Source organism: Salmo trutta, chromosome 22 (genome assembly GCF_901001165.1).
Source record: "Salmo trutta chromosome 22, fSalTru1.1, whole genome shotgun sequence".
Classification (NCBI taxonomy): Eukaryota; Metazoa; Chordata; class Actinopteri; order Salmoniformes; family Salmonidae; genus Salmo; species Salmo trutta.
Window position 1 is genome coordinate 51,223,968 of NC_042978.1, and position 26,979 is coordinate 51,250,946.

General features: G+C 41.6%; 1 protein-coding gene across 1 annotated transcript in view; it reads left to right on the forward strand.

Moving 5' to 3' along the window:
• Window positions 1-26,979, forward strand: part of LOC115158918 (gamma-aminobutyric acid receptor subunit gamma-3-like) — a 232,298-nt gene that overhangs the window by 186,925 nt on the left and 18,394 nt on the right. The window contains exon 5 of the mRNA XM_029708343.1: window positions 15,800-15,882. Coding sequence (XP_029564203.1) covers window positions 15,800-15,882 — 83 coding nt within the window. The remainder of the gene's footprint in view (window positions 1-15,799; window positions 15,883-26,979) is intronic.

A 26,979-nucleotide genomic window follows, 5' to 3' on the forward strand; every position in this document is an offset into this window, starting at 1 on the left:
ATTTGTGGCAGTGTTTAGGCTTGGGGATGATTTGTTGCGGTGTTTAGGCTTGGGGATGATTTGTTGCAGTGTTTAGGCTTGGGGATGATTTGTTGCAGTGTCTAGGCTTGGGGATGATTTGTTGCAGTGTTTGGGCTTGGGGATGATTTGTTACAGTGTTTAGGCTTGGGGATGATTTGTTGCAGTGTTTAGGCTTGGGGATGATTTGTTGCAGTGTTTAGGCTTGGGGATGATTTGTGGCAGTGTTTAGGCTTGGGGATGATTTGTGGCAGTGTTTAGGCTTGGGGATGATTTGTTGCGGTGTTTAGGCTTGGGGATGATTTGTTGCAGTGTTTAGGCTTGGGGATGATTTGTTGCAGTGTCTAGGCTTGGGGATGATTTGTTGCGGTCTTGTCACTTGTCAGTGATTTTAGCAGGGTTTAAGTTTGAGGATGATTTGTTGCCAGTGTTTAATGTTTTTTCATGTATATTCATGGCTACTGCAGACAGACTTTGGTAGCATCTCAAACTGCACCCTATCCCCTATATAGTGCACTACATGGGGAATAGGCTGACATTTGGGACGCAATCACATCAATCTTATGTTTACATAGAAAATTTCACCTTACAGTGAAATGCTTACAAGCCCTTAACCAACAATGCAGTTTAAGGTCAGTTGAGGTAATTGTCATGGTAATTGAGGTAATATGTACTTGTAGGTAGAGGTAAAGTGACTATGCGTAGATAATAAACAGAGAGTAGCAACAGTGTAAAATGGGGGGGGGGGGGGGCAATGCAAATAGTCTGGGTAGCCATTTGATTAGCTGTTCAGGAGTCTTATGGCTTTGGGGTAGAAACCGTTTAGAAGCCTCTTGGACCTAGACTTGGTGCTCTGGTACCGCTTGCCGTGAGGTAGCAGAGAGAACAGTCTATGACTAGGGTGGCTGGATGCTTTGACAATTTTTTAGGGCCTTTCTCTGACACCGCCTGGTATAGAGGTCCTGGATGGCAGGAAGCTTCGCCCCAGTGATGTACTGGGCTGTACGCACTACCCTCTGTAGTGCCTTGCGGTCAGGGGCCAAGCAGTTGCCATATCAGTTAGTGATGCAATCAGTCAGGATGCTCTCGATGGTGCAGCTGTAGAACTCTTTTTGAGGATCTGAGGACCCTTGCCAAATCTTTTCAGTCTCTTGAGGGAGATAAAGTGTTGACCTGTCCTCTTTACGACTGTCTTGATCTGTTTGGACCATGATAGATTGTTAGTGATGTGGACACCAAGGTTACTTGAAACTCTCGACCAGCTCGTCTACAGCCCCGTCGATGTGAATGGGGCGTTTCCTGTTTCCTGTAGTCCATGATCAGATCCTTTTTTTAATATATTTTTTGTATTTATTGAATATTCGAAATATACATTATACTTGCAGTGAAGCCGCTCAACAACTACATCCTACCAGTCATCCAACAGATTCCCATTCAGAGAGACACACAGAAGCATCCAGGGTCAATGACCTGCTCAAGGGCACGTTGACCGATCTACCACCAGGCCAAAAAACGTGAACCCGAACCCTCCAAGATCCCCCCCACAGTTCCCCAATAGCTGTCCCTCAACCCTCCAAGATCCCCCCACAGTTCCCCAATAGCTGTCCCTCAATCCTCCAAGATCCCCCCCACAGTTCCCCAATAGCTGTCCCTCAACCCTCCAAGATCCCCCCCACAGTTCCCCAATAGCTGTCCCTCAACCCTCCAAGATCCCCCCACAGTTCCCCAATAGCTGCTCCCTCAACCCTCCAAGATCCCCCCCACAGTTCCCCAATAGCTGTCCCTCAACCCTCCAAGATCCCCCCACAGTTCCCCAATAGCTGTCCCTCCACCCTCCAAGATCCCCCCCACATTTCCCCAATAGCTACCCTCCACCCTCCAAGATCCCCCCACAGTTCCCCAATAGCTGTCCCTCAACCCTCCAAGATCCCCCCACAGTTCCCCAATAGCTGTCCCTCCACCCTCCAATATCCCCCCCACATTTCCCCAATAGCTACCCTCCACCCTCCAAGATCCCCCCACAGTTCCCCAATAGCTGTCCCTCAACCCTCCAAGATCCCCCCACAGTTCCCCAATAGCTACCCTCCACCCTCCAAGATCCCCCCACAGTTCCCCAATAGCTGTCCCTCAACCCTCCAAGATCCCCCCACAGTTCCCCAATAGCTACCCTCAACCCTCCAAGATCCCCCCACAGTTCCCCAATAGCTGTCCCTCAACCATTCGAGACCCCTCCCACAGTCCCCCCTAGGAAGAAAAATAAAAACATTAAAATACAATTAATTCCATTCCCCCCCAAGAACCCCCCGATGCACCAACAACCAAGAGAATGAACTAAAGAGACAAAAAGAAAACACAGAAAAAAACAGCAAACAACAATGCAAGAAAATAATAAAACAAAATAATACATTTAAAAGAAAGGACAGCAACGCCAACTGTATATGTTTGTGTGCATGTCTGGCACTATTACATGTATGTGTGTGTTCTTGTATGTGTTTATTTGAATGAGAGTGTGTGTATATTACATGTGTACAAACACCTGCACGGCATCAGCCTCAGGCAAACCGGCATTAGTTGTAAAAACTCTGACACTATCATTCAAATGTACTTTTATTAATATGTTTTATTTAAAAAAAAATTTTTTTTTACTTTTATCTTTGACCATCATTCTCTCTCCCACACAGCCACTCCACTCCCACTTGTCTCCAATTCCACATCCCCAACCCTCAGCTTCCCTCAGCCCATCCCATCTATCTCTGCTGGCCACCCACTTCGGGTTTCTACGCAACACATATCTTTCAACTATGCTGTGATGTTTAACATACAATTTCAATCTATCTAATCGAATAGAATCCACATATTGCGAGTTAAAGATAAATACTTTTACTAAGAGTATTAGTATATTAGTAATTGACTGACCTGGTCTCTCCAGATCTCCTAACAGTACTATTTCTAGGGTGAATTTTAGATCATTGCTCTGCATTTTCAGCCATTCCTGAACCTGAGACCAGAAACAGGCTACCTGAGGGCAATACCAAAATAAATGGTCTATTGATTCTGTATCCTCACAACAACATCTGCAGAGCTTCGATGATTTTATGCCCCAAATATTCAACATTTTGTTGGTGGCAAGAATTCTATATAATCATTTTAACTGAAAAGCATGAAGTCTTGAATCTTGCGTTGTTTTATATATCAACTCATACACACTATACCATGGAATCGGTACATCAAAAATCTCTTCCCAACTATTTTGCAATCTGTATGGCACAGCTGTCAACATCCTGGTCCTCAAATGAAACTGGTATATTTTCCTATTTATGCTATTTTTATTCCTCTGCCAGTTTTGATCCTTTATATTGGGCAGACAGACCAGTTCCCTACCTCCTCCCACTGCCACCTGCCTCCTCCATTTTTGGGGTAATGCTGTAATCAATTGGTTGTACTCTTGGATTGAGCAGACGTTCCCGTACAATTCTGATAACTCCATGAAGGACATAACTCTACCATTACAATTTACAATATCATTTAAGAGCAAAATACCCTTTTCAAACATCTTTCCCATAAATACAGGTATTTTATCAACCAGCACATTTGAGTTCAGCAATAATATTTGTTCTATCTTTTCAGGGGGATGAAATTTAAATTGTAGCCAGCTCTGCAATTCAAATTTGAAATAGAGAGATCATTTGGAAAAAAAAGTATCATTTTCAATTAATCGAAAATGAGACATGGCAATCTGCACAAAGGCAAAAAGGCGATTTTTAAACAATGGATGAGCTTTTCTTAGTAATCTACTGGAGGACCATTTAGGGTTCAAATAAAACTTTTGAATGAGCGAATGCTTTTAGAGAGAGGTTTAGTGCTTTTATATTTAATAATCTCAACCCACCAAATTCATATTCATTATATAGATAGGCATGTTTTATTTTGTCTGGTTTAGCGTCCCAGATAAAGTAAATGTTTTTAGCTGATTTGATTTGAAAAATGATTTGAAAAATGAATCATCAGGAGTAAGCAACGCCATAAGTGAGTAAACTCAAAATCAAATCAAATTTATTTATATAGCCCTTCTTAGATCAGCTGATATCTCAATGTGCTCTACAGAAACCCAGCCTAAAACCCAAAACAGCAAGCAATGCAGGTGTGGAAGCACGGTGGCAAGGAAAAACTCCCTAGAAAGGCCAAAACCTAGGAAGAAACCTAGAGAGGAACCAGGCTATGAGGGGTGGCCAGTCCTCTTCTGGCTATGCCGGGTGGAGATTATAACAGAACATGGCCAAGATGTTCAAATGTTCATAAATGACCAGCATGGTCAAATAATAATAACTGGTCTAGTCTAAATAATAAATAATAATAATCACAGTAGTTGTCGAGGGTGCAACAGGTCAGCACCTCAGGAGTAAATGTCAGTTGGCTTTTCATAGCCGATCATTGAGAGTATCTCTATCACTCCTGCTGTCTCTAGAGAGTTGAAAACAGCAGGTCTGGGACAGGTAGCACGTCTGGTGAACAGGTCAGGGTTCCATAGCCGCAGGCAGAACAGTTGAAACTGGAGCAGCAGCACGGCCAGGTGGACTGGGGACAGCAAGGAGTCATCATGCCAGGTAGTCCTGAGGCATGGTCCTAGGGCTCAGGTCCTCCGAGAGAAAGAGAGAAAGAGAGAAAGAAAGACAATTAGAGAGAGCATACTTAAATTCACACAGGACACCGGATAAGACAGGAGAAATACTCCAGATATAACAGACTGACCATAGCCCCCCGACACATAAACTACAACAGCATAAATACTGGAGGCTGAAACAGGAGGGGTCAGGAGACACTGTGGGGTCAGGAGACACTGTGGCCCCATCCGATGATACCCCCGGACAGGGTCAAACAGGCAGGATATAACCCCACCCACTTTGCCAAAGCACAGCCCCCACACCACTAGAGGGATGTCTCCAACCACCAACTTACCGTCCTAAGACAAGGCCGAGTATAGCCCACAAAGATCTCCGCCACGGCACAAACCAAGTGGGGGCGCCAACCCAGACAGGAAGATCACGTCAGTGACTCAACCCACTCAAGTGATGCACCCCTCCCATGGACGGCATGGAAGAACACCAGTAAGCCAGTGACTCAGCCCCTGTAATAGGGTTAGAGGCAGAGAATCCCAGTGGACAGAGAGGAACTGGCCAGGCAGAGACAGCAAGGGCGGTTCATTGCTCCAGTGCCTTTCCATTCACCTTCACACTCCTGGGCCAGACTACACTCAATCATAGGACCTGCTGAAGAGATGAGTCTTCAGTAAAGACTTAAAGGTTGAGACCGAGTCTGCGTCCCTCACAAGGACAGGCAGACCATTCCATAAAAATGGAGCTCTATAGGAGAAAGCCCTGCCTCCAGCTGTTTGCTTAGAAATTCTAGGGACAGTAAGGAGGCCTGCGTCTTGTGACCGTAGCGTACGTGTAGGTATGTACGGCAGGACCAAATCGGAAAGATAGGTAGGAGCAAGCCCATGTGATGCTTTGTAGGTTAGCAGTAAAGCCTTGAAATCAGCCCTTGCCTTAACAGGAAGCCAGTGTAGGGAGGCTAAACTGAGATATGACTAAGGAGTTAATCAGGGCAATTTTTCCATAAATAGACAGATATTTACCTCTCCATGGTTGCAGGATCTTGTCTATTTTTACTAGTTTTCTATTGAAATTCATTGTGGAGAGCTTATTTATATATTTTGTGATTGTAATACCGAGTATGTCTACTTCACCATCAGCCCAGGATGAACAATACCTGGTAAAACCCTTTTAATTCAGAGTGCTATGCATTTTCCTAGTATTTTTGCATCACAACATTGAAGTGTAAGTGTTCTCCAGTTTTTTAGATAGACTGGGTCTTTATATTTGCCATCTGGGTCTTGTTTTAATAATAGAGAAGTCAGACCTTCCTGCTGAGTACCTGACAGACTACCATTTCTATAGGAGTAGTTAAAACAATCTAACAACGGAGCTTTTAGTATATCAATAAATACTTGATATACCTCTACCGGTATGCCATCAAGCCCTGGGGTTTTTCCAGACTGAAAGGATTTAATAGCCTCAAAAAGTTCTTCCTCTGTAATTTGGCCTTCGCACTGATCTTTCTGTACATTTGTCAATTTTCAATTTTTTTATATTATTTGGAAAGAATTCCTTACCGTAATCTTCATTCAGTGGCAGAGGAAAGAGAACATCTGCCTAAAATAAGCTAAAATTAACTTCCTCTTTTAAAATATCATTCGGAGAATCATAGATGACTTCGTCTTCAGTAACGAATTTCTGCAAATTATTTTTGTTAGCATTCCTGTATTGAAGATTCAGGAAGAATTTTGTTCATTTTTCTCCATATTCCATCCAGTTTGCTTTATTTTTGTAATAGTAATTACATTAGATCGTTCTTGAATAAGTTCCTCAAGTTCTTTTTGTTTTTTCCTCTAACTCATTTTGTATCTCTGTAGTATTGTTTTTATTGCTATCTACCTGTACTATTAGTTCATGGATTTCCCTTGTTAGTCTTGTTTCTTTAGCCCGAAACTTCTTTTTTATTATTGATGAATATTGAATTGAATGACCCCTGAAGGTACATTTAAAGGTATCCCAAACAATAAGGGGATTTGCTGAACCTATTATTATACTGGAAAAATTCAGTTCTGAATTATTTTGTCTTAGTTAAAAATAAGTTGTCCTCCAGTAAACTTTGATTACATTTCCAATATATATATATTTTTTAAACTTGGCAAGTCAGTTAAGAACACATTCTGATTTTCAATGATAGCAGGTTAACTGCCTTGTTCAGGGTCAGAAGTACAGATTTGCACCTTGTCAGCTCAGGGATTCAAACTTGTAACCTTTCAGTTATTATCCCAAAGCTCTAACCACTAGGCTACCCTGCCACCCCATCCATGTTGAAAATCTATAAGAGTTATGTGAAGGCCAATTAGATGATGATCCGATTGCATTCTGTCTCCTATTAAAACTTTAACCTTTTGATGCAAGGGAGAAAGAGACAAGAAAGTAGTCAAGACGACCAGCTTGATTAAGTCTCCTCCATGTATATCTCATTAGGTCGGGTTTTTTTAGTCTCCAAATATCCACTATTTCTAATGTGTCCATAATATTTGTGATTTCCTTAATGGCACGGTGATGATAGTTTGTAGAGTGATTACCTTTACGGTCCATTGAGGTACTTAACACTGTGTTATAGTCTCCTACCATAATGATTAGATCATTTGTTTGCCTGTAAGATCAATAAATTGTCATAAATGTTTTAGAAGAAGTGTGGATCATCCTGATTTGGACCATATAGATTAATTAGCCAAATCTCTTTTTCGTCCACTTTCATATTCAAAAAGATCCACCTTCCTTGCGAATCGTTCCTGACTATTTGCACATTCAGATCGAAATTTTTGTTAATTAATAACATCACACCCTTTGAGGTCCTTTGTCCATGAAAGAACATTATTTCACCACCCCATTCCTTTTTCCACACAACTTCATCTAAGGCTGTAGAGTGAGTTTCCTGTAAACAGTATATGTTATATTCCTTTTCTTTTAGCCATGTAAAGACTGATCTTCTTTGTTTATTATCTGCTAAACCATTACAATTATAACTGGCTATACTTATTTCACCCCTTACCATAACTAGATACTGTTCTCAGTCTAAACAGACCATAATTAGAGCTTGTAAAGTTACTGCCATCAGAGGTATTATGAAGGTCAAAACTAGAGCTTTCAAATGTCTGATATTTACAATTCAAGAAACAGGTTCTAGCAATATTTTGTTTTATTCCCTTGCCTGTTTACCTGTGAGCCAATGCCACAGATGGTAGAAAATTGAGACAAGATATTATGTGTATAGTAAATCTGAGTAGGTTGATGTGTATGATATTGGATGTGGTATAGTGAGAGTGTGTACGATGTCTGTATAAGAGGAAGACTATAATGTGTGATGTCCAGATAAATAATAACTCTGACAATTTTGCTTTGGTTGAGTGTCTATGTGTGTAACATGTAGTGCGTATAGCCTTAATATTCATGATGATAATTGTAATCCATATCGTATCACCATCATAGTTGCATCGTAATTACCTTTAACATCATTGGAAAAACACATCCCAGCATTTCCATAGCAATTGACGTTTCACATGATCATGAAAGAGACCTCACTACAGTACAAATGTATTTCCCTTGGAAATTGGTAATTGAGACCGAATTTGGTCCCTTTAAACTCCCTTCCCCTGCTGTTGATCAGCTCCTTTTGTTGGTAGTATTCAAATTTTGCGACCCTTGGTTTTTGTCGCTCCGAGCTCCAAGTCTGTGTACTCGGAGGAAAGCCACCTTGTTTACAGTCTCTATAGGAAGTTTCAAGGTGGATTGTTGGATGCGTCCTCAGGAATGCCAGAAAGAAAAAATAGATTTTCACGCATGCTACGACTTTGTATGTCTAGTAGCGACTCCTTCATCACCTTGTTTTCCCTGAGTAAACAATCCATGTTGGAATCGTGGATTTTTTACCTTGGCTGTGAGTGTCTTGTTTTCTCTTTGGAGCGTGATAATTTCACTCTGGCTGAACTCCAAACTCCCCCTCAACCCTGCTACCTCCTCACAAAACTTTTTCAGTGTTGCTTGGATTCCAGCCAGAGCACTATCCTCTACCTCAACGGTAAGTAAATCATCCGTGTCTGTAGATTAATCTGTTTTTTCTTTTTCTTTTGTTGTCGGGTTAAAGTTATGAGGTGGTTGGATCTTTCCACGAAGGAGTATGTTGTTCCTCCATAGTGTAAAGCTAAATCCCATTATTCCCTCCGACTAACCATCAAACAAGCAAAGCATAAATACAGGACTAAGAGCGAATCATACTACACCGGCTCCAATGGATGTTGGCAGTGCCTGCAAACTTTTACAGACTACAAAGGGAAGCACAGCCGAGAGCTTCCCAGTGACAAGAGCCTACCAGACGAGCTAAATCCCTTCTATGCTCGCTTTGAGGCAAGTAACACTGAAACATGCATGAGAGCATCAACTGTTCCGGACGACTGTGTGATCAAGCTCTCCGTAGCCGATGTGAGTAAGACCTTTAAACAGGTCAACATTCACAAAGCCGCGGGGCCAGATGGATTACCAGGACGTGTACTCAGAGCGTGCGCTGACCAACTGGCAAGTGTCTTCACTGACATTTTCAACCTCTCCCTGACTGAGTCTGTAATACCAACATGTTTCAAGCAGACCACTATAGTCCCTGTGCCCAAGAACACTAAGGTAACCTGCCTAAATGACTACCAACCCGTAGCACTCACGTCTGTAGCCATGAAGTGCTTTGAAAGGCTGGTCATGGCTCACATCAACACCATTATCCCAGAAACCCTAGACCCACTAGAATTTGCAGAGCCACCAACAGATCATCATCATCATCAGATCAACAGAAACATTTTGTCCAGGAAGTTGTCTAGGAGGGATTGGATTTGTTGTTGGCCAATACTTGTTTGGTAGGTTTCTACACTACCTTCCTTCCATCTATAGCATTTCTTAATAGTATGCAGTTTGATCAGCTACAATACCTCAAGGTTGTAACGCTTGTCGTCTGTAGAAGAAGGGGACCAAAGCGCAGCGTGGTGACTGTTCATAGTAATGATTTAATAATAAGAAACACTTCAAACAAAACAAGAAAATGAACGACCGCCAACAGTTCTGTCAGGTCACGAATGTACAAAACAGAAAATAACCACCCACAAAACCCAAAGGAAAACAGTCTACCTAAGTATGGCTCCCAATCAGCAACAATGATGTACAGCTGTCCCTGATTGAGAGCCATACCAGGCCAAAACAAAGAAATAAAAAAACATAGAAAAAAGGACATAGAATGCCCAAAACCCCAAAACACACAGGAAAACACCTCCTGCCATGCCCTGACCAAACTACAAATAACAAATAACCCCTTTTACTGGTCAGGACGTGACAAACGTTGAGTATTTCTCTGTTCAACTAGATTTTGATTTTTCTGTGATCTGATAGGTGTCAGTGAGCTGACTGTGAAGGTTTTGAGATACTCTGGGTTGAGGTCGGTGATAAAGTAGTCTACAGTACTACTGCCATGAGATGAGCTGTTGGTGCACCTAAGATGGGAGAACCTCTCGAAGCCTTCCATTGACTATGTACAGTGGCTTGCGAAAGTATTCACCCCATTGGCATTTTTCCTATTGTGTTGCCTTACACCCTTATACCCTGCAAAGCGCGTTACCTGGAGTGCGCATCAAAACAGAGTGCACTAGGCTGGACCCTCGTTCTGAACTGCCGTACTTCTTCATATCACTAAAGAAAAACATCAACCGATTTCTAAAGACTTGACATCTAGTGGAAGCGATAGGAACTGCAAGCAAGTGCCTTATAAATCTAGATACACATAGAAACCCATTGAAAACTCTGTCACCTCAAAAAACAAAACCTGGATGGTTGTCCTCAAGGTTTTGCCTGCTATTTCAGTTCTGTTATACTCACAGACATAATTTTAACAGTTCTAGACACTTTAGTGTTTTCTATCCAAATCTACCACTTATATGCATATCCTAGCTTCAGGCAGTTTACTTTGGGCACGTTTTTCATCCAGACGTCAAAATACTGCCCCCTAGCCCAAAAAAGTTAAAATGGCTAGAGATTTGAGTCAGTAGGTTGGCAGCAGCCACTCAACGTTAGTGATGGCTGTTTAACAGTCTGATGGCCTTGAGATAGAAGCTGTTTTTCAGTCTCTCAGCCAGATTTGATGCACCTGAACTGACCTCGCCTTCTGGATGATAGTGGGGTGAACAGGCAGTGGCTCGGGTGGTTGTTGTCCTTGATGATCTGTTTGGCCTTCCTGTGACATCGGGTGGTGTAGGAGTCCTGGAGGGCAGGTAGTTTGCCCCCGGTGATGCGTTGTGCAGACCTCACTACCCTCTGGAGAACCTTACGGTTGTGGGCGGAGCAGTTGCCATACCAGGCGGTCATACAGGCAGACAGGATGCTCTTGATTGTGCATCTGTAAAAGTTTGAGTGTTTTCGGTAACAAGCCAAATTTCTTCAGCCTCCTGAGGTTGAAGAGGCGCTGTTGTGCCTTCTGCACCACGATGTATGTGAACCATTTCAGTTTGTCCGTGATGTGTATGCCGAGGAACTTAAAACCTGTTAAGGACAGACGTTGCCTGCAGAACCCCTAGCCAACAGCCAATGGCATCGCACGGCGCGAAATACAAAACCAACTAAAATACCACAATTCAATTTTCTCAAACAATCAACTATTTTACACCATTTTAAAGACAAGACTCTCGTTAATCTAACCACATTGTCCGATTTCAAAAAGGCTTTAGAGCGAAAGCAAAACATAATTAGATTATGTCAGGAGAGTACCCTGCCAAAAATAATCACACAGCCATTTTCAAAGCAAGCATATGTGTCACAAAAATCAAAACCCCAGCTAAATGCAGCACTAACCTTTGATGATCTTCATCAGATGACACTCCTAGGACATTATGTTATACAATACATACATGTTTTGTTCAATCAAGTTCATATTTATATCAAAAACCAGCTTTTTACATTAGCATGTGATGTTCAGAACTAGCATACCCACCGCAAACTTCCGGTGAATTTACTAAATTACTCATGATTAACGTTCACAAAATACATAACAATCATTTTAAGAATTATAGATACAGAACTCCTTTATGCAATCGCGGTGTCAGATTTTAAAATAGCTTTTCGGCGAAGCACATTTTGCAATTTTCTGAGTAGATAGCTCGGCCATCACATGCTAGCTAATTTGACACCCACCAAGTTTGGCCCTCACCAAAGTCAGATTTACTATAAGAAAAATTGGATTACCTTTGCTGTTCTTTGTCAGAATGCACTCCCAGGACTTCTACTTCAACAACAAATGTTGTTTTGGTTCCAAATAATCCATAGTTATATTGAAATAGCTCCGTTTTGTTCGTGCGTTGAGGTCACTATCCGAAGGGTGATGCGCAGCGCATTTCGTGACCAAAAAATTCGAAATATTCCATTACCGTACTTCGAAGCATGTCAAACGCTGTTTAAAATCAATTTTTATGCTATTTTTCTCGTAAAATAGCGATAATATTCCAACCGGGCGACGTTGTATTCATTCAAAGGCTGAAAGAAAAAAATGGAGTAGTCTCGTGGAAGGGCATCTCCAGTGTCACTGTTCCCAGCCTGACCACTAACAAATACTCCTGCTGTTCTTAGCCCAGAGACTGGCGCCTTTCTGGCGCCTTCTGAGAGCCAATGGAAGCCTTATAAAATGTCACGTTACAGCACAGATGCTGTATTTTCAATAGAGATGCTACAGAAGGACAATAAATTGTCAGACAGGGCACTTCCTGTATGGAATCTTCTCAGGTTTTGGCCTGCCATATGGGTTTTGTTATACTCACAGACACCATTCAAACAGTTTTAGAAACTTTAGAGTGTTGTCTATCCAAATTATATGCATATTCTAGTTTCTGGGCAGGAGTAGTAACCAGATTAAATCGGGTACGTTTTTTATCCGGCCGTGAAAATACTGCCCCCTATCCCAAACAGGTTAACTTTCCACCTTCTCCACTACTGTCCCATCGATGTGGACAAGGGAGTGCTCCCTCTGCTGTTTCCTGAAGTCCACGATCATCTCTTTTGTTTTGTTGACATTGAGTGTGAGGTTATTTTCCTGACACCACACTCCAAGGGCCCTCACCTCCTCCCTGTAGGCCGTCTCGTCGTTGTTGGTAATCAAGCCTACCACTGTTGTGTCGTCTGCAAACTTGATGATTGAGTTGGAGGCGTGCATCGCCACGCAGTCATGGGTGAACAGGGAGTACAGGAGAAGGCTGAGAACGCATCCTTGTGGGGCCCCAGTGTTGAGGATCAGCGGGGTGGAGATGTTGTTTCCTACCTTCATCACCTGGGGGCGGCCCGTCAGAAAGTCCAGGACCCAGTTGAACAGGGCGGGGTTTGAGACCCAGGGTCTCGAGCTTAATGACGAGTTTGGAGGGTACTATGGTGTTAAATGCTGAGCTGTAGTCAATGAACAGCATTCTTACATATATGATTGCGTCGTCTGTGGACTTATTGGGGTGGTAAGCAAATTGGAATGGGTCTAGGGTGTCAGGTAGGGTTGAGGTGATCCTTGACTAGTCTCTCAAAGCACTTCATGATGACGGAAGTGAGTGCTACAGGGTGATAGTCGTTTAGCTCAGTTACCTTAGCTTTCTTGGAAACAGGAACACTGGTGGACCTCTTGAAGCATGTGGCAACAGCAGACTGGGATAGGGATTGATTGAATATGTCCGAGGGTTAACACATTTAAATGTTTTACTCACGTTGGCCGCGGTGAAGGAGAGCCCGCAGGTTTTGGTAGCGGGCCGTGTCGGTGGTACTGTATTGTCCTCAAAGCAAGCAAAGAAGTTGTTTAGTTTGTCTGGGAGCAAGACATCCGTGTCCGCGACGGAACTGGTTTTCCCTTTGTAATCTGTGATTGACTGTAGACCCTGCCACATATGTCTCGTGTCTGAGCCAATGAATTGCGACTCTACTTTGTCTCTATACTGACGGTTAGCTTGTTTGATTGCCTTGTGGAGGGAATAGATACACTGTTTGTATTTGGTCATGTTTCTGGTCGCCTCGCCCTGATTAAAAGCAGTGGTTTGCGCTTTCAGTTTTGCATGAATGCTGTCATCAATCCACGGTTTCTGGTTAGGGAAGGTTTTAATAGTCACCGTGGGTACAACATCATCGATGCACTTGCTAATAAACTCGCTCACCGAATCAGCGTATACATCAATGTTGTCCACGTGATCGAAGCAATCTTGAAGCGTGGAATCCGATTGGTCAGACCAGTGTTGAATAGACCTGTGCACGGGCGTTTCCTGTTTTAGTTTCTGTCTATTGGCTGGGAGCAACAAAATGGAGTCGTGGTCAGATTTGCCAAAAGGAGGGCAAGAGAGGGCTTTGTATGCGTCACGGAAGTTAGAGTCGCAATGATCCAGAATACTGCCAGCCCGGGTCGCGCATGCTTGGGAGGGACACGGCTGTGATTATAATCGGAGAGAATTCTCTTGGTAGATAATGCATTTGATTGTAAGGAATTCTAGGTCAGGTGAACAAAAGGACTTGAGTTCCTGTATGTTGTTGTGATCACAACACGACTTGTTAATCATGAGGCATACACCCCCACCCTTCTTCTTAACAGAGAGATGTTTGTTTCTGTCGGCGCGATGCGTGAAGAAACCGGGTGGCTGTACCAACTCTGATAACGTATCCCGAGTGAGCCATGTTTCCGTGAAACAGAGAATGTTACAATCTCTGATGTCTCTCTGGAACGCAACCCTTGCTCAAATTTCGTCTACCTTGTTGTCAAGAGACTGGACATTGGTGAATAGTATACTCGGGAGCGGTGAGCAATGTTCCCGTCTACGGAGCCTGACCAGAAGACCGCTCCGCTCTGCCCCTTCTTGCTGCGCCGTTGTTTTGGGTCGGCTTCTGGGATCAGATCCATTGTCCTGGGTGGTGGTCCAAACAGAGGATACGCTTCGGGAAAGTCGTATTCCTGGTCGTAATGTTGGTAAGTTGTTGTTGCTCTTATATTCAATAGTTCTTCTCGTCTGTATGTAATAACACTTGAGATTTTCTGGGCTAACAATGTAAGAAATAATACATTTAAAAAAAACGAAATACTGCATAGTTTCCTAAGAACGCGAAGCGAGGCGACCATCTCTGCCGGTGCCATCTTTTAATGATCATTTTACAACTGCAACCTGGCCAAGATAAAGCAAAGCAGTGCGATTAAAAACAACAACACAGAGTTACACATAAACAAACACTCAATCCACATTATAGCAGGGGATGTAAAGCCATAACACAGACATTTTTCAAGAAGCAGATTATGATCGATAATGTCAAATGCTGTACCGAAGTCTAACAAAACAACTTCCTATCAATTTCTCTCAGCCAATCATCAGTCATTTTTTGTAAGTACATGTTTCATGCCCTTTCCCCTACAAGAGTGCTGAAAATCTGTTGTTCATTTGTGTCTCGTCCAATACTTTTTAACAAAAGTTTTACTAAGGGTTGGTTACATGCTGATTGGTCTGCTATTTGAGCCAGTAAAGGTTGCTTTGATATTCTTGGGTAGCGGAATGACTTTTGCTTCCCTCCAGGCCTGAGGACACACTCTTTCCTGTAGGCTTAGATTGAAGAGATAACAAATAGGTGTGGCAAGGTTGTCCGCTGTGATCCTCAGTAGTTTTCCATCCAAGGTGTCAGACCAGGTGGCTTGTAATTATTGATAGACAGTCCATGCCCCGACGAATTGAGGGTATTCTAAGGGAATAGGGGGGTGCAACTCAATAGGAAGGTGTTCAACTCAATAGGAAGGTGTTCAACTCAATAGGAAGGTGTTCTTGATGTTCAACTCAATATTAGAAAGGGTTAGGTTTAGGGTTAATAGGAAGGTGTTCATAATGTTTTGTACATTCAGTGTAGGTAGCACACGGGACATTTTTCTCTGTTGAGATTATTTCCTTTTTAATTTCAAACCAAATGTAAAATGTTTCCATTTTGATTAATTAAAATCTCTGTATGTCTGTTTTTTTGTCTGTCTGTCTGTCTGTCTGTCTGTCTGTCTGTCTGTCTGTTTTTCTGTTTTTCTGTCTGTCTGTCTGTCTGTCTGTCTGTCTGTCTGTCTGTCTGTCTGTCTGTCTGTCTGTCTGTTTTTCTGTCTGTTTTTCTGTCTGTTTTTCCAGGCTGACCATAAATGCAGAGTGCCAGCTACAGCTACATAATTTCCCCATGGACGAACACTCCTGCCCGCTCATCTTCTCCAGCTGTGAGTAAAGTACCTCCTCTTGTGCATCCCGTGTGGCTCAGTTGGTAGAGCATGGTGTTTGCAATGCCAGGGTTGTGGGTTCGATTCCCACGGGGGACCAGTACAGAGAAAAAGAAATGTATGAAATATATGCATTCACTACTGTAAGTCGCTCTGGATAAGAGCGTCTGCTAAATGACTAAAAATGTGCTCAGCACCTATATTTATCAACACCAGTCTATTATCAGAAGGTCACATTATTTTCATACATAATTATATTGAATTATAAACATATGTTTGAGAGAAATGGCAAGAGTGTGCGAAGCTGTCGTCAAGGCAAAAGGTGGCTACTTTGAAGTATCTCAAATATAAAATATATTTTGATTTGTTTAACACTTTTTTGGTTACTACATGATTCCATATGTGTTATTTCATCATTCTGATGTCTTCAGAAGGTCACATTATTTTAATTACATAATTATATTGAATTATAAACATATGTTTGAGTGAAATGCCAAGAGTGTGCAAAGCTGTCGTCAAGGCAAAAGGTGGCTACTTTGAACTATCTCAAATATAAAATATATTTTGATTTGTTTAACACTTTTTTGGTTACCACATGAGTTATTTCATAGTTCTGATGTCTTCATAATTATTCTACAAAGTACAAAATAGTAAAAAATAAAGAGAAACCCTTGAATAAGTAGGTGTGTCCAAACGTTTGACTGGTACTGTACGTACAGAGCGGAGTCGGAAAGTATTCAGACCCCTTGACCTTTTCAACATTTTTTTACGTTACAGCCTTATTCTAAAATTGATTAAATAATTTTTTTCCCTCATCAATCTACACAAAATACCCCATAATAACAAAGTGAAAATAGGTCCCCAAGAACACAGTGGCCTCCATTATTCTTAAATGGAAGAGCTGGCCGCCCGGCCAAACTGAGCAATTGGGGGAGTAGGGCCTTACTCAGGGAGTTGACCAAGAACCCGATGGTCACTCTGACAGAACTCCAGAGTTCCTCTGTGGAGATGGGAGAACCTTCCAGAAGGACAACCATCTCCACAGCACTCCACCAATCAGGCCTTTATGGTAGAGTGGCCAGACGGAAGCCACTCCTCAGTAAAAGGCACGACAGCCCACTTGGAGTTTGCCAAAGGCAGCTAAAGGACTCTCAGACTTTGAGAAACAATATTCTCTGGTCTGATGAATCCAATATCGAACTCTTTGGCCTGAATGCCAAGCGTCACGTCTGGAGGAAACCTGGCACCATCCCAACGGTGAAGTATGGTGGTGGCAGTATCATGCTGTGGGGGTGTTTTTCAGCACCAGGGACTGGGAGATTAATCAGGATTGAGGGAAAGATGAATGGAGCAAAGTACAGCGAGATCCTTGATGAAAACCTGCTTAAAAGTTCAAACAGTACAATTCTTAATAGGTGCATTCTTATAAGTAACTAATAATAACTGTAATAGCTAACACCTGTAATAACTGATAACTGTAATAACTGAAATAACTGAAATAACTAATAATAACTGGAATAAATGGAATAACTGGAATAAATGCAATAACTGGAATAACTGTAATCGCTGTAATAACTAATAATAACTGGAATAGCTAATAATAACTGGAATAACTGGAATAGCTAATAATAACTGGAATAAATGTAATAACTGAAATAACTGCAACAACCGTAATAACTGGAATAACTGTAGTAATGAATAATAACTGAAATAAATGTAGTAACTAATAATAACTGTAACGGCTGTAATAACTGTAATAACTTGTAGTAACTGGTAATAACTAATCATATCTGTAATAACTAATAACAACGGCAATAACTGTGATAACTGGAATAACTAATAATAACTGGAATAACTAGACTAACTAATAATAACTGGAATAACTGGACTAACTAATAATAACTGGAATAACTGGACTAACTAATAATAACTGGAATATCTAGAATAACTGGAAAAAATAATGTCATAAATGCATCAAGTGCAGCATCTGCATGCTCTTCATTACACACATCAGAACAAATACAGCTTCAGCATAGGAATCACTACAACGTTATGTATGATCTCTTATACATTATTTTAGGCCCAGCTTTTGGAACCTTGGCTTTCCTGGATATAGCAACTATTTTGTGAACACTGCATCCCATCTTTGAAATGCAACAGAAAGGTCCCACATCTAGCCATCATTCTGGTTGTAATTCCGATGGTGTCCACAAGATGGCAGAAGTCTACGACAAAAGTTTCAGACGGATAAACTGAAGTATGAGAAAATTACATGACACTTAACCTCTCTGGGCTACTCAACAGCCAGTTGAATCCCGTGGCGTGTTATTCAAATACCTTAGAAATGCTATTACTTCAATTTCTCAAACATATGACTATTTTACAGCATTTTAAAGACAAGACTCTCGTTAATCTAACCACACTGTCCGATTTCAAAAAGGCTTTACAACGAAAGCAAAACATTAGATTATGTCAGCAGAGTACCCAGCCAGAAATAATCAGACACCCATTTTTCAAACTAGCATATAATGTCACATAAACCCAGACCACAGCTAAATGCAGCACTAACCTTTGATGATCTTCATCAGATGACAATCCTAGGACATTATGTTATACAATACATGCATGTCTGTTAAATCAAGTTCATATTTATATCAAAAACAGCTTTTTACATTAGCAGGTGACTAGCATGTGACTAGCATTCCCACCGAACACTTCCGGTGAATTTACTAAATTACTCACGATAAACGTTCACAAAAAACATAACAATTATTTTAAGAATTATAGATACAGAACTCCTCTATGCACTCGATATGTCCGATTTTTAAAATAGCTTTTCGGTGAAAGCACATTTTGCAATATTCTAAGTAGATAGCCCGGCATCACAGGGCTAGCTATTTAGACACCCAGCAAGTTTAGCCCTGACCAAAGTCAGATTTACTATAAGAAAAATATTATTACCTTTGCTGTCTTCGTCAGAATGCACTCCCAGGACTTCTACTTCAATAACAAATGTTGGTTTGGTCCCAAATAATACATTGTTATATCCAAATAGCGGCGTTTTGTTCGTGCGTTCAAGACACTATCCGAAAGGGTAAATAAGGGTTACGAGCACGACGCATTTCGTGACAAAACATTTCTAAATATTCCATTACCGTACTTCGAAGCATGTCATCCGCTGTTTAAAATCAATTTTTATGCCATTTTTCTCGTAAAAAAGCGATAATATTCCGACCGGGAAATCATTTTTTATTACAAAGAGAGTGGAAGTAAAAGCATGCTATCCCCTCATGCACGATCCTCAGTCTGATGGCCCTCTGATAGAGCACTTGCCAAACGCGCTAGTGTGTTTCAGCCTGGGCCTTGAATTACGTCATTCAGCTTTTTCCCGGGTTCTGAGAGCCTATGGGAGCCGTAGGAAGTGTCACGTCATGCCAGAGATCCCCTGTTTTTGTTAGAGATTATCAAGGAGGCCAAGAAATGGTCAGACAGGCCACTTCCTGTAAGGAATCTTCTCAGGTTTTGGCCTGCCAAATGAGTTCTGTTATACTCACAGACACCATTCAAACAGTTTTCTATCCAAAGCCAATAATTATATGCATATTCTAGTTACTGGGCAGGAGTAGTAACCAGATTAAATCGGGTACGTTTTTTATCCGGCCGTGCAAATGCTGCCCCCTATCCCCAACAGGTTAATGTGAAGTCACCCAGGTACATTTGGGAAAATCGTGAAGAAGACATTTACAATTTTTTCTGCAAGAATATCATCAAATCTGTGTACTTGGACTTTGATTTAGCTTTTCCAGTATTAGTAGCCATATTATAAGTTCAACATTTGCAAAACACCCAGTTTTCATAACTTCATAACTCTGAATATTCTTATAATTTTGGTCCAAAAGGAAAAGGCTTGCTGTCGCACAAGGTTAGCAGCTACAGCGACAGATACGGACTTTCCCGTAAAGCCCAGCTCATTGGCTATCTAGCTAGCTTTGTTTGACACCGATTGGTGCTTATTTGACAAAGTTACAGTTGATCAAGTGAAGACCGCCCGCATGCCATTAGTGCGTCACTCTCTGACCAAATTTGGTGGATATACTACACCCCTAATGATATAGTGAAGTCTGGTTTCGTTCTAGGATCTCTGCGGAATAAATACCAATGTGATTTGACTGGTTGAAACAACGTTTAGGGTTAGATTTTCACAGATTCCTTTCTTTGCAAATTGAACGAGTGGAAATACAAAATCGATCGTGCGTGCTATATGGACCTTTTTAGGATATGAAAAAGGATTTTATCTAACAAAACGACACTTCATGTTATCTCTGGGACCCTTTGGATGATAAATCAGAGCAAGATTTCAGAATGTAAATACACATTTTACCTTCAGAGGTGAATTTATCAAACCTATTGCGGTGAAAAAAACTCTTTCGTTGTTAAGAGCTCTCCTCAAACAATAACATGGCATTTTTTTCGCAGTAATAGCTATTGTAAATTGGACAGTGCAGTTATATTAACAAGAATTTAAGCTTTCAGCCAATATATGTACCGACATTTGTTGTGTCTCTAAAATCTGTGATCGTGACACAATGCACTGCATGATTTACAACTGTCCCGTTGACGGGACGCCGATCCCTAATTAACATCACATACACACATATTATCCAGATACTGACTGTTAGCACTTGGTGCCCTATAGCATCACCCCAAAAGAATAGGCTTTAGGTGAGGCAGGTGAACCTGCAACCACAGCACTTCAAATAACATTTAACATGAAATCCTTTCTAAGCTTGATGGGAATATGCATCTGAATATATATATACAGCAACACCATAGGGCCCCTTTGGGCTCCTGAGTGGCGCAGCGGTCTAAGGCACTGCATCTCAGTGCTAGAGGCGTCACTACAGACACCCTGGTTCAGCGGTCTAAGGCACTGCATCTCAGTGCTAGAGGAGTCACTACAGACCCTGGTTCAGCGGTCTAAGGCACTGCATCTCAGTGCTAGAGGAGTCACTACAGACCCTGGTTCAGTGGTCTAAGGCACTGCATCTCAGTGCTAGAGGCGTCACTACAGACACCCTGGTTCAGCGGTCTAAGGCACTGCATCTCAGTGCTAGAGGAGTCACTACAGACCCTGGTTCAGCGGTCTAAGGCACTGCATCTCAGTGCTAGAGGAGTTACTACAGACCCTGGTTCAGCGGTCTAAGGCACTGCATCTCAGTGCTAGAGGAGTCACTACAGACCCTGGTTCAGCGGTCTAAGGCACTGCATCTCAGTGCTAGAGCGACTTAGGGCGGCCCACAATTGGCCCAGCGTCGTCCGTGTTTGGCCGGTGTAGGCCGTCATTGTAAAATTAGAATTTGTCCTTAACTGACTTGCCTCGTTAAAAAAATGTATTTTTTATATCCCCCTGTATCATCAAAGGAAATATCTTAGTCTCAGAGATGGTCAATATATGAATGTTATCTGATGTAAGCAAGTTATTGATTTCATGAACAGTTCCCGCTCAGCCCAGTCAAAACTGTTCGCTGCTCTGACACCCCAATGGTGGAAAAAGCTCCCTCACTACGCCAGGACAGCGGAGTCAATCACCACCTTCCGGAGACACCTGAAACCCCACCTCTTCAAGGAATACCTGGGATAGGATAAAGTAATCCTTCTAACCCTCCCCCCCTACCCTCCCCCCCCCCAAAAGATATAGATGTACTATTGTAAAGTGGTTGTTCCACTGGATATCATCAGGTGAATGCACCAATTTGTAAGTCGCTCTGGATAAGAGTGTCTGCTAAATGATGTAAATGTAATGAACCTAAGGCTACATATGTTAATATGGGCTATCTTTCGCCCTTTCATCGGTAGCTTATCTGAGATGGGGGGGGAAAAATGACATTATTCGTCAGTCAATCAGAAACTTGTGAGTGTAAGTGAGTTAGTCTCGCCAGGTGGACAATTTGCCTGTCACAGTGGATGGAAGCAATGTCCCTGTGTTCTCTGGCAGCTTTCATATGGCTGAGATCAGCACTTTTGGCCTCTGGCTTTTCATCGATTATTTTCCTTTTTTTTTGTACTTTTTTCCGTCTCATGTAGAGACTCTGGGATTCTATCGACAACAATGTTATTTCACCTTGATTGTTCTTCTATAGTTGAGAATCCTTGTTTCCTTGCCTCTCTGGGACACCCGTACATGTCCCACCCGCGGTACACACTATTCAACAGCCAGTGAAATAGCAGGGCGGCAAATTCAAATCAACAAAAATCTCATAATTCAGATTTCTCAAACATACAACTATTATATCCCATTTTAAAGATACACTTCTCGTTAATCCAACCACATTGTCCGATTTCAAAAAGGCTTCACGGCGAAAGCATAACATTAGATTATGTTAGGACAGCGCCTAGACAAGAAAAACCACACAGCCATTTTCCAAGCAAGGGAGAGGCGTCACAAAAACCAGAAATACAGCTAAAATGAATCACTAACCTTTGACGATCTTCATCAGATGACACTCCCAGGACTCAATGTTACACAATACATGTATGTTTTGTTCATTTACATGTAATTTAGGTTAATGTTGTGCAGAATGTATGTATCTCTTTCAAGTGTTAAGATATTGCTTTCTTGTGAGGTAATATGGTTGTGGAAACATTACATATATGCATCATTGTGGATACTCTTTATTTTGAGGCACTTTTTCAGTCAAGTGAAATGTTCAAATATCTTGCCATTTCTAAAAGTCAATTTGCTTTGGCTAGTAATCTTCTATGACAGCTTTTGACGGGAATATATTCAGTCATATTTGCAATGCTTTATATGTCATGTGGAAACGATTTGTTGCATGACGCTAATGTAAAGATAATTTTCACATTCACAGAAATGTATACAATTCACATTTTGTTATGCTAGCTCTTCATGATTCTGAATAAAACTCTGTCAATTTGAACAAATGAAAAAGTAGATTGTTCTGAGTTACTAGCACATTGAACCATGTTGCAGCTCATAGTATATAAACTTTACTGGCACATTGAACCATGTTGTAGCTCATAGTATACAAACTTTACTGGCACATTGAATCATGTTGCAGCCCATAGTATATAAACTTTACTGGCACATTGAACAATGTTGCAGCTCAATCTAGAATTGGCTTCCTATTTCGCAACAAAGCATCCTTCACTCATGCTGCCAAACACACCCTCGTAAAACTGACCATCCTACCGATCCTCGACATCGGCGATGGCATTTACAAAATAGCCTCCAACACTCTACTTAGCAAATTGGATGCAGTCTATCACAGTGCCATCCGTTTTGTCACCAAAGCCCCATACACTACCCACCACTGCGACCTGTATGCTGTCGTTGGCTGGCCCTCGCTTCATATTCGTCGCCAAACCCACTGGCTACAGGTTATCTACAAGTCTCTGCTAAGTAAAGCCCCGCCTTATCTCAGCTCACTGGTCATCATAGCAGCACCCACCCGTAGCACGCACTCCAGTAGGTATATCTCTCTGGTCACCTCCAAAGCCAACACCTCCTTTGGCCACCTTTCCTTACAGTTCTCTGCTGCCAATGACTGGAACGAATTGCAAAAATCACTGAAGCTGGAGACTCATATCTCTCTCACTAGCTTTAAGCATCAGCTGTCAGAGCAGCTCACAGATCACTGCACCTGTACATAGCCCATCTGTAAATAGCCCCTCCAACTACCTCATCCCCATATTGTTATTTATTTATCTTGCTCCTTTGCACCCCAGTATCTCTACTTGCACATTCATCTTCTGCACATCTATCACTCCAGTGTTTATTTGCTAAATCGTAATTATTTCGTCACTATGGCCTATTTATTGCCTTACCTCCCTAATCTTACCTCATTTGCACACACTATATATAGACTTTTCTACTGTGTTATTGACTGTACGTTTGTTTATCCCATGTGTAACTCTGTGTTGTTGTTTGTGTCGCACTGATTTGCTTTATCTTGGCCTGGTCGCAGTTGTTAATGAGAACCTGTTCTCAACTGGCCTACCTGGTTAAATAAAGGGTTAGGGTTATATATATAATATATAAATACCTGGTTAAATAAAGGTGAAATAACATTTTTTTAAATAGTATACAAACTGTGGGCACATTGAACCATGTTGCAGCTCATAGTATGCACCATCGTCTGCTTGTTTTTGTGAAAAATATGCTCACAACTAACTACATTTGTATCTACGTGGAAACAGACACCACTTCAGTTTACTATGAACAGACATATGGACTCAAGGTAAAAGGACATAGAAACAAAAGAGAGAGAAACTAAAAAATAGGTATTTTCCGTAATTACATGGTAATAAATTATCAATTGTCATGGTATGTTCATTGGTGTTTCTTGGGTATTACTTCAAAAGAGTGTGTCGATAAAATAATTTACACAGTAATAAGCTGCTACTTTCTTGTACTTACCTATATTGTTAAATGTGTACGTAGTACTTACTTGCTGGGTTCCTAAAAAGTATTGTTGAAGACAAAATTGTTACTGCGTATTTAGTTTACCCTACCTATTTACCTAGTACTTAGTAATTAACGTTATGTAAAAGGAAGAGTTACACAGCAAATAAGAAGCATTCCTGTGAGATTATTATTCTCTGAGGTTAGAATATGATCCAGAATTATTCTGTGAGGTTAGAACACGATATGATCCAGAATTATTCTGTGAGGTTAGAACACGATATGATCCAGAATTATTCTGTGAGGTTAGAACATGATCCAGAATTATTCTGTGAGGTTAGAACACGATATGATCCAGAATTATTCTGTGAGGTTAGAACACGATCCAGAATTATTCTGTGAGGTTAGAAGACGATCCAGAATTATTCTCTGAGGTTAGAACACGGTCCAGAATTATTCTGTGAGGTTAGAACACGATCCAGAATTATTCTGTGAGGTTAGAACACGATCCAGAATTATTCTGTGAGGTTAGAACACGATCCAGAATTATTCTGTGAGGTTAGAACACGATCCAGAATTATTCTGTGAGGTTAGAACACGATCCAGAATTGTTCTGAGGTTAGAACACGATCCAGAATTATTCTGAAAAACATACTTCAATGATAATGCAAGTAGTTCTGAAAAACCTTGCTGCAATGATCTGCTAATGCTGACGTGTACTGTAACAGTTATATGAAGCTTCATTCAGTAGTCGTTGATTTTGTTAAATAGACATGGTGTGGCCTGCAGAATATATTCCGCCTTGGGCCTCCAGGTCACTAAATCCGCCCCTGACATAGTTTATTACCTCATGGTATTCTCCAAAAGTGGTTGTGCCATCTCTCAAAGACTAGGTCGTTTGTTTTGTTGAGTGATGCTGTTTGAGGAAAAATACTAGAGAGATTTCCCTGAACATCTCTGATTTAGTGTTGGTTGAGTGTTCGGTACAATGCTAGAATGTTGGCTTGGATGTGTCTGAATGTGCTATCGGGAGTTGGCAAGTGTGTTTACCTTGGCATGGATTGAATTTTATGATTGCATTTCATTTCCTAAACAGTGTTTGACTGTCCTTTTATATTCAAGTGTTGGCAGAAACAACAGATCTGTGTTGTAGGTTTCAGCACAGGTCCTTTTTCTTGGCAGAAACAACATATCTTTGTTGTAGGTTTCAGCACAGGTCCTTTTTCTTGGCAGAAACAACATATCTGTGTTGTATGTTTCAGCACAGGTCCTTTTTCTTGGCAGAAACAACCGATCTGTGTTGTAGGTTTTAGCACAGGTCACTTACTGCAATTGATTATTATTGTTAATTTCTTCATGTTTTCATAGTGCAGCAAAAAACATGACTCATTTCAGAGCCACAATGCATTCTGGGTATATTATTATCTCAACGATGTTAAGGATTAAATGGAATTGTAGGTGACATTTAAAAAAGCCAAGTAATTACATGACTCTAGTGTGCTTCCTGCTTCAGGCTGGTTTTGTGATAAGAGTCATTCATTGTCATGATATCGCAGTCTATGATGAGGCTGGTTAATCTAAGATGCATTCGGAAAGCATTCAGAACCCCTTGACTTTTTGCCCATTTTGTTACGCTACAGCTGTCTTCTAAAATGAATGAAATAAAAATGTTTCTCATCAAGCCAAGATGGCGTAGCAGTCAGACAGACGTCTTTGTCCTGTCGTGTCCCTTGTATATATCTTTTTACATCTTTTTCTTCGTATATCTTTTAAAAATATTTTCCTAAACCTCAACTTCTAAATCCTCTCCTGCAACCCGCCTCACCCAATGTGGCGTGGATCTGTTTATTGTCTTCTTCTAAAGTATTTCTATTTACTTCGGATCTGGAATCCCTCAACTGAAGCTAGCCAGCTAACTACCTACCAGCTATCAGTCAGCAAACCATTGCTAGCCGTCATCAGCTAACCTTTAGCTCGGAAAGCTCTCGCCAGTTCGAGCAACGTGACTCAAACCAGAGCATAACGGACCTATTATTATTTTATATATATATATATTATTATTATTTATAAAAAAAAAATTCTCCATATCCCCGGATTCCTACCGCAAACTCTGAACATTTTCATCTGGATCTTCGCAACTAGCTAACCGCAATCCTGGGTGACTACTCCTGGCTAGTGTTTCCATCCCGGAGCAAGCACCAATTAGCCTGAAGCTAGCTCGGCCAGGGCTCCTGGACTACCACCGAAGCCCACTTCTGGGCTACAATATCCGGACCCCTTCTACTGCCGGTACGGGGCACGGAACCCCGCCGATCCTCTACGACTGGAATACCGACATAATCTGCCCGAGGATTCCAACAGGCCCCTCAGGCGCGACGTCCGCTGAAGGCCCATTCTGCTAACCGGCCTGCTAGCTATCTAGAGCTACTTGGAACCCTACTAATTCCACGACTGGTCTATCGACGTCACCGCACAAAGAGGCAAAAATAGACTTACCCCCATCGCGACGTCCCCCAAAGAGTACCTCCTCCCAGCTGCCCACTGCTCTGAGGCTAGGAAACACTGTTACCACCGATAAATCCACTATAATTGAGAATTTCAATAAGCCTTTCTCTACGGCTGGCCATGCTTTCCACCTGGCTACCCCTACCCCGGTCAGCTGCCCGGCACACTCC